Raw genomic sequence first — 15988 nt, 5'->3', positions numbered from 1 at the left:
GCCTACATTACTGTGCTCCACTACTACGGTACATCCTGGTAAGCTGCTCTGCTCCGCTACTACAGTACATCTTTTTAACCTGTGCTCTGCTGCTATGGTACATCCTGGTAACCTGCTGTGTTCTGCTGCTATGGTACATCCTGGTAACCTACTGTGCTGTGCTTATATGGTACATCTTGGTAACCTACTTTGCTCCGCTACTATGGTACATCTGGGTAACCTACTGTGCTATGCTACGGTACATCTTGGTAACCTACTGTGCTCCGCTACTACAGTACATCTTGTTAACCTCTTGTGCTCCGCTACATCTTGGTAACCGACAGTACTGTGCTCCACTACTACAGTACATCCTGGTAACCTACTGTGCTGTGCTACTATGGTACATCTTGGTAAACTACTCTGCTCCGCTACTACGGTACATCTTGGTAACCTACTGTGCTCCGCTACTACGGTACATCTTGGTAACCTACTGTGCTATGCTACTATGGTACATATTTCTAACCTCCTGTGCACTGCTACATCTTGGTAACCTACAGTACTGTGCTCCACTACTACGGTACATCCTGGTAACCTACTGTGCTGTGCTACTACAGTACATCTTGGTAACCTACTCTGCTCCGCTACTACGGTACATCTGGGAAATACAACCTGCAAAGTTACCAAGATGTACCGTAGTAGCGGAGCACAGTAGGTTACCAAGATGTACCGTAGTAGCGGAGTACAGTAGGTTACCAAGATGTGTCATAGTAGCATAGCATAGTATGCTATGCTACTATGATACATCTTGGTAACCTACTGTACTCCGCTACATCTTGGTAACCTACTGTGCTCCGCTACTACGGTACATCTTGGTAACCTACTGTGCTCCGCTACTACGGTACATCTTGGTAACCTTGCAGGTTGTTTGTGTGGGTAGGCATGCAGGTGGCGGAGTCGCTGATGCTCTTTGTCTGGAGGGGGGGGGGGGGTAGAGACCGTCTCTCTCTCTCTACTTGGTGCTATTTTTCTCACTGATAACCTGCCTTTCTCTTGCAGAAAACTGAAGATACCCCTATAACTAGGAATGGTGACCTACAAAGCCAAAAGCAAATCTACGGAGCACCAGGGCAGTCTACTGTGACCCTTCACCGGCAGATTTTGTTACCGATAAAGGACAGTAACCATTTCAGAGGCACAAGGATTTCGTTGGTGCTGCTAAAATCTGTATCACTGCCATAAATGACAATACAGATTATTAGTTGGTCATTTTTATGACCAGCAGTAGACTGCATAATAATCCGACATAAATAGGGTTAACCAGAAGCCAGGACCTGCAACATTTAACATACAGTAAGTCTTATGGAAAACGCCATTAACCCTTTGAGTGCCAAGTGAATTTGTCCAAAATTGGTGTGAAAATTTGTATTCAAATATATGAGGTAAGATTGTATTCCTATATGAGATATGATTGTATTCCTATATGAGGTAAACATTACAGGTCATTCTGACCTGTAATGTTTACCTCATATAGGAAATATAATCTGTTTTTTATTTTTTATTTGAATTTATATAACAAACGTGAGCGATGCCGGCATTTTTAGCGGATATTTTGCACATCTCTCATAGAGCTGTTGGCACTTAAAGGGTTAACTGGGTTACCTGCGTGTATTTCTGTATTGCGCAGGTAAATAGTTCAGTGACAAATGGCCGACCATGGAGAAACGGTGATGCATGGGCCACTTCTTGGTGTGATTATTCCTAATTATTCATTAGATGAGAGATTTAAAAAAATTGAAAACCCACAACATAGAAATCCCCACGACAGCGCATGTTTCCGTTACTCGATATTCACTGAATGTTTTTGGCTTTATTAAATAAAGCTTTATTAACGCAAAGTTTTTACAAATAAAAATACAGCTTTATTTCTGTACATTGAGTTCCTATGTATAAGGTAAATCTTACATAAAATGTATACTGTATACTCTTTTTTTGGCAGTAAATGTACAATGATCATAACTTAAATAGATATATGGCTTTGTCTATATAAACATCTATATATTTTGAGGTTTAAGTCTAAATATTTTACAGTGATTATTATCTTACAGACGGACGCCATCGCATTCTGCTGATTCTTAGAATTAAATAATATTCTATCCTAGTAATATCTGTAGTATACCTATTGGTCATCCAGTGGTAATGTCTGTATGTCAGATGAATCCATGTACAGGTTGAGTATCCCTTATCCAAAATTCTCGGGACCACAAGAATTTTGGATAGCGGATTATTCCGTATTTCAGAATATTTTTATGTTTCAATGAGGTATCTTGCATTTAAGTTGTACAAGCACATGAAATACACACAAATATATTTTATTTGTGCATAAACCAAGGTTTCAAAACATGAAACAAAGTTTGTGTACTATCTCTGGCACTATCTTTGAATACAAAGCAATCATTTTCTTGTACATATTTAGTGGCAGTTACATATCATGTCCCCATTAGTGGCAGTTACATATCATGTCCCCAGTAATGCCACTTACATATCATGTCCCCAGTAGTGCCAGTTACATATCATGTCCCCAGTAGTGCTGGTACAAATGTCCCCAGTAGTGCCAGTTACATATCATGTCCCCAGTAGTGCTGGTACTAATGTCCCCAGTAGTGCTGGTACAAATGTCCCCAGTAGTGCCAGTTACATATCATGTCCCCAGTAGTGTCAGTTACATATCATGTCCCCAGTAGTGTCAGTTACATATCATGTCCCCAGTAGTGCTGGTACAAATGTCCCCAGTAATGCTAGTACAAATGTCCCCAGTAGTACCAGTTACATATCCTGTCCCCAGTAGTGCCAGTTAAATATCATGTCCTTAGTAGTGCTGGTACAGATGTCCCCAGTAGTGCCAGTTACATATCATGCCCTCAGTACTGCTTCTACAAATGTCCCCAGTAGTGCCAGTTACATATCATGTCCCCAGTAGTGCCACTTACATATCATGTCCCCAGTAGTGCCAGTTACATATCATGTCCCCAGTAGTGCTGGTACAAATGTCCCCAGTAGTGCCAGTTACATATCATGTCCCCAGTAGTGCTGGTACAAATGTCCCCAGTAGTGCTGGTACAAATGTCCCCAGTAGTGCTGGTACAAATGTCCCCAGTAGTGCCAGTTACATATCATGTCCCCAGTAGTGCCAGTTACATATCATGTCCCCAGTAGTGTCAGTTACATATCATGTCCCCAGTAGTGCTGGTACAAATGTCCCCAGTAGTGCCAGTTACATATCATGTCCCCAGTAGTGCCAGTTACATATCATGTCCCCAGTAGTGTCAGTTACATATCATGTCCAGTAGTGCTGGTACAGATGTCCCCAGTAGTGGCAGTTACATATCATGTCCCCAGTAGTGCTGGTACAGATGTCTCCAGTAGTGCTTTTAGCAAGAAATATTTTTTTCCCACTTTCTGGAATGTATGGTTTCGGAATAATTTGGATAACGGATATTTGGATAAGGGATAGTCAACCTGTACTAATTAAAATATATGATCTTTTGAGAGACAACACTTGCACATGGTTAGATGTGCAGGTAACCGTAGGTGTCAGGCTGACGTCACACCGGCGGAGCCTCGGGAACTTCGCAGACAGCATACCTAGAACGTCGCTAGGTGGCAGGAATATGGAGCTTATGATGACCATCCCGGGTCCCCAATGCTTATATATGCGGGTCCACCGGCCTATCACGTCATTTGTTGCTCTAGTGTTCTTTAGGCTCTATGGATAATCGCTCTCCGAGCTTTCGGATGAGTTCCGCGAGGTCCTCCGTGTTGTGCGATTTCTCTTCGAGGAGCTCGTAGCGGAGGCTGGAAATGTCCTGCTTAATCTCCTTCAGTTCCCCTGGAAATTGTGGTAATAAAACAAAGAGAATCATTGTAACAAGGGATCCAGTCAACATTCAGAATGTCATCACCAGAATACTGCATATTGAAATTCATAATGTCGACATGGACATTAGTTTGTGTGTAAATGTCGACACCAAAATGTTGACACTTTTATGCTTTATTTATGATATAGGAATAGGGTTGGAATATAGGGTTAGGCTAAAGTAAGCAAAAAAACCTGTATGTTGGCCTTCTGGCATTGACATTGGGATGGCCAATATCTGGATTTGGACCTCAAACTGCCAGGATGGGATTAGACTGCGCATGTGCAGTCTAATGAGAGCCACCCACTTAGGTGCTGCCCGGCTTCTCCAGTCTATGACTGTATGACTCTGCGCAGTGTGACGTGGTCAGAGGTCACGCTGCTCTGCCAGCCCGCCAGTCTTACCGCCGTTCTGCCGCTTCCGGGAGCACCACCGCTCTTGTCTGAGATGCTAGCGGCCAAACTGCACGCCCGCCAATGTGAATGTGCAGGCGGACGGTTTAAAGCGGTGGGGGCAATTGTTTTTTTATTAGGGAGGTCATTCCTGGGAACGATTCTGCACTTGCAGAGGACCCGTCCTACGCATGTGCAGGACTAGTCCTGTGCCTGCATTGCAGCAAACACCTCTGCCTGATTGACAGGTAGAGGCATTCATGGGAGAACAGATAAAGCAAGCGTTTCTAAAAATGTGGGGGCCCCTGCGACTGAAAGCTGGCTTGAGACTACAAGCCTGAGGAAGGTTAGACTTACTCAGGCTGCTGTCACAGAGAGACACCACGACCGGTGTTCACGAACTTCCTCTTGTACTGCAATCGCAAATACAGGCAGGGGATGCTATGCAAGCAGTGAGTGGTATGCTGGCAGATATGGAGATATGCAGGAAGAGGGTGGTATGCATGCAGGCAGGAGGTGGTATGCAGGAAGAGGGTGGTATGCAGGCAGGGGGTGGTAAGCAGGCAGATATGGAGATATGCAGGAAGAGGGTGGTATGCATGCAGGCAGGAGGTGGTGTGCACGCAGGAGGTGGTATGCAGGCAGGAGGTGGCATGCAGGCAGGGGGTGGTAAACAGGCAGGAGGTGGCATGCAGGCAGGGGGTGGTAAGCAGGCAGGAGGAGATACAGTATGTAGGAAGAAGGTGGTATGCAGGCAGGAGGTGGTATGTAGGAAGAAGGTGGTATGCAGGCAGGGGGTGGTATGCAGGCAGGAGATGGTGTGCAGGCCGGAGGTGGTATGCAGGCAGGAGGTGGTGAGCAGGCAGGAGGAGATATGCAGGAAGAAGGTGGTATGCAGGCAGGAGGTGGCATGCAGGCAGGGGGTGGTAAGCAGGCAGGAGGAGATACAGTATGTAGGAAGAAGGTGGTATGCAGGCAGGAGGTGGTATGTAGGAAGAAGGTGGTATGCAGGCAGGGGGTGGTATGCAGGCAGGAGGTGGTGTGCAGGCCGGAGGTGGTATGCAGGCAGGAGGTGGTGAGCAGGCAGGAGGAGATATGCAGGAAGAAGGTGGTATGCAGGCAGGAGGTGGCATGCAGGCAGGAGATGGTAAGTAGGGGGTGGTATGCAGGCAATAGGTGGTATGCAGAAGGGAGTATGCATGCAGGAGGTGGTAAGCAGGTAGGAGGTGGTATGCAGGCAATGGTGGTATGAAGGCAGGAGGTGGCATGCAGGAAGAAGGGGGTGTGCATGCAAGAGGTGGTATGCAGGAAGAAGGTGGTAAGCAGGCAGGAGGTGGTATGCAGGAAGAAGGGGGTGTGCATGCAAGAGGTGGTAAGCAGGAAGGAGGTGGTATGCAGGCAGGGGGTGGTATGCAGGAAGAAGGCGGTATGCAGAAGGGGGTATGCAGGTAGGGGGTGGTATGCAGACAGGAGGTGGTAAGTTAGAAGAAAGTGGTATGCAGCAGGGGGTGGTATGCTGGCAGTAGGTGGTATGCAGGAAGAAGGTGGTATGCAGGCAGGAGATGGTATGCATGAGGTGGTATGCAGGCAGGGGGTGGTATGCAAGAAGAAGGTGGTATGTAGGCAGGAGGTGGAATGCAGGAAGAAGAGGTATGCAAGCAGGAGGTGGTATATAGTCAGGGGGTGTGCAGGCAGGGGGTGTTATGCATGAGGTGGTATACTGGTATACAGGCAGGGGGTGGTATGCATGAGGTGGTATGCAGGCAGGGGGTGGTATGCATGAGGTGGTATGCAAGCAGGAGGTGGTATGCAGGCAGGGGGTGGTTTGCATGAGGTGGTATGCAGGCAGGGGGTGGTATGCATGAGGTGGTATACGGGCAGGGGGTGGTATACAGGCAGGGGGTGGTATGCAGGCAGGAGGTGCTGTGCAGGCAGGGGGTGGTGTGCAGGCAGGGGGTGGTATACAGGCAGGGGGTGGTATACAGGCAGGGGGTGGTATGCAGGCAGGAGGTGCTGTGCAGGCAGGGGTGGTGTCCAGGCAGGGGGTGGTATGCAGGCAGGGGGTGGTATGCAGGCAGGTGCTGGTATGCAGGAAGAAGGTGGTAAGCAGGCAGGAGGTGGTATGCAGGAAGAAGGGGGTGTGCATGCCAGAGGTGGTAAGCAGGAAGGAGGTGGTATGCAGGCAGGGGGTGGTATGCAGGAAGAAGGCGGTATGCAGAAGGGGGTATGCAGGTAGGGGGTGGTATGCAGACAGGAGGTGGTAAGCAAGAAGAAAGTGGTATGCAGCAGGGGGTGGTATGCTGGCAGAAGGTGGTATGCAGGAAGAATGTGGTATGCAGGCAGGAGATGGTATGCATGAGGTGGTATGCAGGCAGGGGGTGGTATGCAAGAAGAAGGTGGTATGTAGGCAGGAGGTGGAATGCAGGAAGAAGGGGTATGCAAGCAGGAGGTGGTATATAGTCAGGGGGTGTGCAGGCAGGGGGTGGTATGCATGAGGTGGTATACTGGTATACAGGCAGGGGGTGGTATGCATGAGGTGGTATGCAGGCAGGGGGTGGTATGCATGAGGTGGTATGCAAGCAGGGGGTGGTTTGCATGAGGTGGTATGCAGGCAGGGGGTGGTATGCATGAGGTGGTATACGGGCAGGGGGTGGTATACAGGCAGGGGGTGGTATGCAGGCAGGAGGTGCTGTGCAGGCAGGGGGTGGTGTGCAGGCAGGGGGTGGTGTGCAGGCAGGGGTTGGTATACAGGCAGGGGGTGGTATACAGGCAGGGGGTGGTATGCAGGCAGGAGGTGCTGTGCAGGCAGGGGGTGGTGTCCAGGCAGGGGGTGGTATGCTGGCAGGAGTGGTATGCAGGCATGAGGTGGTATGCAGGCAGGAGGTTGTATGCAGGCAGGAGGTGGTATACTGGTATACAGGCAGGGGGTGGTATGCATGAGGTGGTATGCAGGCAGGGGGTGGTATGCATGAGGTGGTATGCAAGCAGGAGGTGGTATGAAGGCAGGGGGTGGTTTGCATGAGGTGGTATGCAGGCAGGGGGTGGTATGCATGAGGTGGTATGCAGGCAGGAGGTGGTATACAGGCAGGGGGTGGTATGCAGGCAGGAGGTGGTATGCAGGCAGGGGGTGGTGTGCAGGCAGGGGTTGGTATACAGGCAGGGGGTGGTATACAGGCAGGGGGTGGTGTGCAGGCAGGAGGTGCTGTGCAGGCAGGGGGTGGTGTCCAGGCAGGGGGTGGTATGCTGGCAGGAGTGGTGTGCAGGCAGGAGGTGGTATGCAGGCAGGAGGTTGTATGCAGGCAGGGGGTGGTATGCAGGCAGGAGGTGGTATGCAGGCGATGGTATGCACCTCCTCCTGCATTTGCATTCCTTAGGGATTGCATGATAGGCTGCTGCAAGCTACTTAGTATAGCCAATCTTTGTTGAATCACACCGATAGTACTAGTACACGGCCAATTTTTATGTGCACTGTGGAGACCGGTGGAGCCCCGCACAGAAGTTACACACGGGTTGCACACAGGTTACACATGGGTTGTGTCCTCTCCGCTGTCATAATCCAAAAACCCATGGGGCCTAGTGAAAGTGTAGCTCCCTACTGTACATTCAGGGGATTACACTTCTCATCCCATGTGCAATAACATGTTACTTCAGAAAGTAGAACGATGAAGAAAGATTCACTAACCTTCGTTGACTTCATCACTCTCCTTGTCAACCTGAGCTTTCAGCACATAACGTTTAATAAGACGCTTCATTATTTTCTGTAAAAAGTCACAAAAACCTTTATAAGACAATGCCCCCTTTTGTCAAGAATTTATGTTTAATTAAAAAATTGCTTAATAATAAATACCTGATCTAATGGCTAATTAGAAACTCAGAAAAGCTATGATTTCATCTTCTGAGCCATTCAGTAAGTACTGTACAGTATGGATGACCTGTAGCTTTTGTTATAGGTGTAGTACATGCTTATTGGCAGCAGGTGTCACTGTTGCATTTTGTGAAAAATAGCAGCAATGACCAACGGCAGCTGTAGGAGGCTACAGCACACAGGAGAGCAAAGGAATGCAAATATAATGTTATATAATAGGGCAGCACAGTGTGCGTAGTGGTTTGTCACTACAGTAGGTCATGAGTTTAATTCATAACACTATCAATGTGGAGGTTGTATGGTTTCCTTGTGCTTGTATTGGCTTTCTCAAGGAACTCAGATTTCCACCCATAGTTCAAAAGCACACTGGTAGGTTAATAGGTACTTGTTTCCTATCTGGGCGCCCACGATTTTGATCGTGGGCATCGCAAGCAAAAAAAATCGCGTCGGTCGCGTCGCGTGCTGACAAAAAAATGCATGCGATGCGACCGACGCGATTACCGCGATTTTACATAGGGAACAATGTTAAATGGCCCCTCCCCAATTGTTAACGCCACTCCACGATCAACGTCAACCCAAAGCGTGGCGAGCGCAGCGAGCCCGCAAGGGGCGGAGGTACGCGTCCTCCGACCTTTTCATACCCCTACTATGCACTAGGGTGTGGAGTGAGAATAGAATAGTGTGGCGAGTGCAGCGGACACCTGTGAAGCCCGCAAGGGGATGTGGATACCTGTGAAGGTATCCGCGTGCGCTCGCCACGCTTCGGGCTCGGTGGCTCGCTGCGCTCGCCACACTATTCTATTCTCACTCCACGCCCTAGTGGATAGTAGGGGTATGAAAAGGTCGGAGGACGCGTACCGCCGCCCCTTGCGGGCTCGCTGCGCTCGCCACGCTTCGGGTTGACGTTGATCGTGGAGTGGCGTTAACAATTGGGGGGGGGGGGGGGCATTTAACATTGTTCCCTATGTGAAATCGGGTCAATTGGGACATTTAACATTGTTCCCTATGTGAAATCGGGTCAATTGGGACATTTAACATTGTTCCCTATGTAAAATCGCGGTAATCGCGTCGGTCGCATCGCATGTCATTATAATGGCATGCGTTGTACACGCGATGCCCGCGATGGGCGCCCAGATAGGAAACAAGTACCGGTTAATACACTTCAGACAAAAAATTACTCTGTCTAGTGCAGGCATGTCCAAACTATGGCCCTCCAGCTGTTGTTAAACTACACATCCCAGCATGCCTTGCCACAGTTTTGCTATTAGGGAATGCTTAAACTATGGCAAGGCATGCTGGGATGTGTAGTTTCACAACACCTGGAAGGCCACAGTCTGGTCTAGTGTATTACATAGAATACAAACAAAAACACATATGCATACTGTATACACACATAAACACGAATACATACACATAGAGCACATACACCTACATTTCTATACATACATAGAGCACATATACACATACATACATACATACATGGGCACACTTTTCGTATGTAGGCTCGCACCCAGCAGATTCCCAGGTCGGTGGAGGGGGTGGAGACTACAACCGTCAGCACGGTAAAAAATAATCTGGTTCATCGTGGGTGGGGGTACTCCAGGGTTGCCGACTTTTAAATGCTCCTCTCCGGGAGAAGCCCGGAGAGGAGACTTTCCTTACCCGATCGGGGGGGGGGGGGGGCTTGACTGTGACGTCATTAAGCCCCACCCCCATTACGGGAAAATAGGAGAAATGACTGATCTCCATAGAGGGGGTGGGGCCATTTTAGCTCCGCCCCCTCCTCTGAGACCTGCGGATTGCGACATTTGCATGCCGCGATTCGGGGGGCTTAGGAGGGTCCCCTAGATTCCGGGAGGGTTTATTTTTTATTTTTCTTGATTTTTAAATATTTTTATTTGTATATTGTATTTGTGTAATATTAAATTGTTTTAATAAACTCTAGCTGGGTGCGCAGCTCTATTTCTCCATTTTCTTTTTTCTTCGCTTGGGACTACGAGCAATCCCAATTAGAGAAGCAGCACCTAACGACGAGTGAGGTCTGGCCGACCTAAAAATACTAATAAAGTAATTATAGTAACAATTACCGAATATAAAATCAACTTGGTGTGGCGCAGGACTTTTTTCTGTGTTTCTTTTTTGACTGACATAAATGACTGAAATAGTCTCTATAAAGATTTGTAATATGCTTTGCACTGTACAAATAAATAACTTCGTAATAATATTATTAATCTCTCATTTTAGAGAGACCTTGCACTCACCTGGTATTTTGTGGATGGGTGACTGATGTTGTTCAAGTTGCCGTCCTCGGAACTTCTAATGCTGGAGTGTTTGCTGTGACCCAGCTGAAATGTAAGGAACAGATGACGTATTACAGGTACTGCAACAGTTACTTGGCTCAAGAGAATGTGCATTCAGTAAGATGGGATCATTTACACGGAAAATATTGTATAATCATACAATATTTATACAATTCAGTGTATATATTCAGTGTTCACTGAAATGACTCCAAGGTAGCATTGTTACAATGTGTATGTTTGTTGTATTACAATTGAATTGTTATTTGCAAATCTCAATAAAACGGAATATGCAAAAAACGAATTAATCATGGTGCATTAATATACTGTATGTCGGATTCGAAAATTGTTAATAAAAAATGCAACTAACTACCATTACCTACAAGTGACGGGAAGCATCAATGTAGAATATGCTGTTTTCTGGGGTTCTCCCCTCATGCACCAAACTCTGGAAAGCAGGACTTTCCGGAACTTGATAGCGCTGTTGCCTAACTCAAGCATATGGTGGGATTCAGTTGAGTCGGGTCATTATGTGCATAAACGGCACTAGTGGGAGAATCATGTGCATAAACGGCACTAGTGAGAGCATCATGTGCATAAACGGCACTAGTGAGAGCATCATGTGCATAAACGGCACTAGTGAGAGCATCATGTACATAAACGGCACTAGTGAGAGCATCATGTGCATAAACGGCACTAGTGAGAGCATCATGTGCATAAACGGCACTAGTGAGAGCATCATGTGCATAAACTGCACTAGTGAGAGCATCATGTGCATACACGGCACTAGTGAGAGCATCATGTGCATAAACGGCACTAGTCGGAGCATCATGTACATAAACGGCACTAGTGAGAGCATCATGCGCATAAACGGCACTAGTGAGAGCATCATGTGCATAAACGGCACTAGTGAGAGCATCATGTGCATAAACGGCACTAGTGAGAGCATCATGTACATAAACGGCACTAGTGAGAGCATCATGTGCATAAACGGCACTAGTGAGAGCATCATGTGCATAAACGGCACTAGTGAGAGCATCATGTGCATAAACTGCACTAGTGAGAGCATCATGTGCATACACGGCACTAGTGAGAGCATCATGTGCATAAACGGCACTAGTCGGAGCATCATGTACATAAACGGCACTAGTGAGAGCATCATGCGCATAAACGGCACTAGTGAGAGCATCATGTGCATAAACGGCACTAGTGAGAGCATCATGTGCATAAACGGCACTAGTGAGAGCATCATGTGCATAAACAGCACTAGTGCGAGCATCATGTGCATAAACTGCACTAGTGAGAGCATCATGTGCATAAACGGCACTAGTCAGAGCATCATGTGCATACACGGCACTAGTGAGAGCATCATGTGCATACACGGCACTAGTGAGAGCATCATGTGCATAAACGGCACTAGTGAGAGCATCATGTGCATAAACGGCACTAGTGAGAGCATCATGTGCATAAACTGCACTAGTGAGAGCATCATGTGCATACACGGCACTAGTGAGAGCATCATGTGCATACACGGCACTAGTGAGAGCATCATGTGCATAAACGGCACTAGTCGGAGCATCATGTGCATAAACGGCACTAGTGAGAGCATTATGTGCATAAACGGCACTAGTGAGAGCATCATGTGCATAAACTGCACTAGTGAGAGCATCATGTGCATAAACGGCACTAGTCAGAGCATCATGTGCATACACGGCACTAGTGAGAGCATCATGTGCATAAACAGCACTAGTGCGAGCATCATGTGCATAAACTGCACTAGTGAGAGCATCATGTGCATAAACGGCACTAGTGAGAGCATCATGTGCATAAACGGCACTAGTGAGAGCATCATGTGCATAAACGGCACTAGTGAGAGCATCATGTGCATAAACGGCACTAGTGCGAGCATCATGTGCATACACGGCACTAGTGAGAGCATCATGTGCATAAACGGCACTAGTGAGAGCATCATGTGCATAAACGGCACTAGTGCGAGCATCATGTGCATACACGGCACTAGTGAGAGCATCATGTGCATAAACGACACTACTGAGAGCATTATGTGTGTAAGCAACACTAGTGGGGCATTATGTGTGTAAGCAGCACTACACAGGGCATTATGTGGTTCATAAAGCTCTACACTAGTACAATTTTGGCTGATTAAACCTGATCCAGATGGATTGGGCCGAGAAATCGGGCCAAATTGGATGTGTTTGACATCCAGTTCCATGCGCATCGGGTCGGACCCAACAGATTGAACGTCCTGCACATAAAATCTATCGGATCAGACCCATCAGTGGCACGTGTGTTGGGTCTGATTCCGTAGGTGTGTGCCAGCGGTGAAGCACCGCCGGCACACACCTTTGTGCAGCCACTGGCAGCGTGGCTGACAGGGGTGAGTGACAGGGTGGGCAGTGGCGAGTTCCGGGCTGCCCTGAGCAACTGGGGGGTTGGGGAGCAGCTGCGGGTCCAGGGCAGCAGCAGGTGCAGTGCAGCCCGGGAATATGCAGGTGTTGCGCTGCTCCACCACCTCCAAGGCCCTCAGCGCAGCCCAGGAACCCTCAATTGCCTGCCCCACCACTTACCAGGTTTTTTTTTTTAGATCTCCTGCCCCAGCCCCCCACATCAAGTGCCATATCATAAGTGTGCTCTCCTGGGGAGCTGCAGGGGGAGCTCAGGGGTAATTGGGTCCGAACTGTCCTTAGGACAAGTTGGACTAGTGTATCTTCTTATAGAATTCTGTGATCTTCTTCCATCTTCATATCAATGTCCCTCTCTAGCACAGAGCCGCCGGTATTAATGCCAATATCAACCTGAAAACACAATAATTATCTGAAGGGCACTTCAGCAAATGATTACTCAGTTTCAATGACCTGTAATACAGGAACTGAGTACACCAAAGCCTGACCTAGTTACATGCCTATAAAAAGTCTGTTATAGCCAGGGTACATAGAAAGTGATGGTATAGAACAACCACTTAACCCATCTAGTCTGCTCATTATTTTCTTATCATCATTATTATTATTAACAGTTTCTTATATATCGCACACATAATACGCAGCACTTTACAGAGAATATTTGAACATTCACATCAGTCCCTGCCCCAGTGGAGCTTACAATCTATATTCTTATTCATATACACACATTTATTCACTAGGGTTAAGTTTTTGGGGGAGTCAATTCACCCACCGATAAATGTTTGGATTGTGGGAGGAAACCGGAGTACCCGGAGTAAACCCACGCAAGCACAGGGAGAATATACAAACTACATACAGTTAGGGAAGCGATTGGAATCAAACCCATGACCTCAGTGATGTCAGACAGTAATGCTAACCATTACACCATCCGTGCTGCGTACACAGGTCCTCATCCGGCATTTACAGTATCATATATACAGTCCACACCCAGGAAACGGGGACGAAAATCACACCCCCATATTCCGATTTCCCCATGCTCCTCCCTTTTCCCTTCCTGTGAATGTCTTTCTCTGTCTATCAGTCAGAGATGTTCCCATTTATGAGATGCGATCACAGGACCTTCCTGGGGGGTGACACCAAAATTACAACTTCTCTCTACAATGACGTTAGCCGGGTGCTGCTGCAGTATGCTGCATGATACTGCAGCACTTGGCTCCTATCACTGGGGCAGCTCACACATTCCAGGAGTTACGAAATCAGGGGCTTCCCATGAGGCCACACTCCCTTTAGTGGTATTAGTGGGGGTTCCATTAGGTCAAACCATCTGTGAAGTTAACACAGGGTTGCCTACCCTCCCGGAATGGCCGGGAGGGTCCCGGAAATCGGGTCCCCCTCCCGGCCCCCCCGGAAAGGGTGGCAATCCTCCCGCATATCCCCCCCAGCTCCCGCGATGTGTGAAATACCGGCATTGCACGGCGGGGGGCGGGGCTAAAATGATCCGAGGCTGTAGGCACGCCCCCCAACAGGGCAGCATCTGTGTGGCCACGCACCCGAACCGCCTCTTTTCACTCCCGGATGTGGCCCCGCCCCCCTGCCTACCAGAGCTGGCTGCCCTCTCCCGGAGAGGGCAGCTGAAAAGTCGGCAAGTATGAGTTAACAACAAACTAAATACAACACTATATACAGTACATGACAGTAATATGATTTAATAACCCATAGCCTCACTGTTTTGAAAATGCCCGTTAGACATATTATATAATTATAAAGAAATTTTAAAAAATACTAATAAAAGAAAAGGTCCTTAACAGATTTGACATATACCTTAAACCAACCACTGGGTGGCAGTAACAGACCGCCTTTGGTACAAGCACTGAATTCTTAGCACCATATATCTACTCCTTATTAAAATATTATCCAGCAGATATATTAACAAAACAACTATAACTTTGTGTGTTTAATTGTGTGCATTATAAAACAAATGCTAAATATTCTCTGTTACAAATGCCTGATTTATACGATGTTAAATATCTCATTTTATGCAATTATAGCTAAATGAATCAGAATCAGCTTTATTGGCCAGGTATACCTGCGTATACTAGGAATTAGTTTTGAATTGCTGTGCAACAGCCAGGATAGGAACAAGTAAATCAGTGACAGTAAAGATACACATCACACGTACAGATATGCATCAGGCATGTCCAATGCTGGCCCTCCAGATGTTTTGAAACTACACATCCCAGCATGCCTTGCAATAGTTTTAGCATTCTCTAATAGCAAAACTGTGGCAAAGCATGCTGGGATGTGTAGTTTTACAACATCTGGAGGGCCAACGTTGGACATGTCTGCATTAGATGTACTCTAATGAGGGACGCTGACATGGGGAACATATATTACTGATCTGTACAGGACCCAGGTAGCCGATCAGTGGCACCACTTGGTGATTGCACCAGCCACATAGGTAGCACGTAAAAAAGATATAGAACAGTACAGGGGTGACACAGGGTACATATCTTGCTAGTGGCACAGATCCTAGGCAGCCATCTGCGGAGCCATCTTAAAGTTGCTGCTCCCAGGGATGGATCCAGGGGCCATGGTGCATGGGTACATACCTCCCAACAGTCCCGATTTTAGCGGGACAGTCCCACCCGCGGGTGGCAGTGTCCCGCGGTGTGGGGGGGCTGTTGGGAGTCCCCCCCTGTCAGCTGCTAAGCAGCGGGGAATAAACGCTCGCACAGCGTCTATTCCCGCAGCCAGGGGGCTGGGGGCATGGCTAGAGGCTCACAGAGCCTCTGGGTCATGCCCCCATAGCGGCAAAATGTCGGCGTGTCTGCGGCGCGCAGCAGCACCGTCCCGCCGGCTGATCACACAAAGTTGGGAGGTATGTGGGTAGGGGGGGGGGGCAGCATTCCAGGGGCCCTGGCTAGAGGGAGAGCCAGCATGGTTGGTGATGGTGGTGGGGAGGAGGGGAGAGTCACTGAGGCCTGGGGAGAGTCAGTGAGACATGGGGCTGGAGTTTGGCGCTCCCGGGGCTGAGTTTAGGGTTATCACCTCATCCCTTTAATTCCGGACACATATTAATTACACAGGTTCTGTGGCTGACTGACTTCAAGACTCCATTTCAACT

General features: G+C 47.9%; 1 protein-coding gene across 1 annotated transcript in view; it reads right to left on the bottom strand.

Moving 5' to 3' along the window:
- Window positions 1-1864: 1864 nt before the first annotated feature.
- TRPC6 (transient receptor potential cation channel subfamily C member 6) overlaps window positions 1865-15988 on the bottom strand; it is a 191652-nt gene continuing 177528 nt past the window's right edge. Inside the window, exons 10-12 of the mRNA XM_083170079.1 lie at window positions 10412-10495; window positions 7968-8043; window positions 1865-3865 (exon numbers count right to left, since the gene is read on the bottom strand). Coding sequence (XP_083026205.1) covers window positions 3726-3865; window positions 7968-8043; window positions 10412-10495 — 300 coding nt within the window. The 3' untranslated portion in view covers window positions 1865-3725. The remainder of the gene's footprint in view (window positions 3866-7967; window positions 8044-10411; window positions 10496-15988) is intronic.

This window comes from Crinia signifera, chromosome 2 (assembly GCF_055691185.1).
Source record: "Crinia signifera chromosome 2, ASM5569118v1, whole genome shotgun sequence".
Taxonomy (NCBI): domain Eukaryota; kingdom Metazoa; phylum Chordata; class Amphibia; order Anura; family Myobatrachidae; genus Crinia; species Crinia signifera.
The sequence above is the reverse complement of the archived record's forward strand: the minus strand, read 5'-3'. Positions and strand labels throughout refer to the sequence as shown.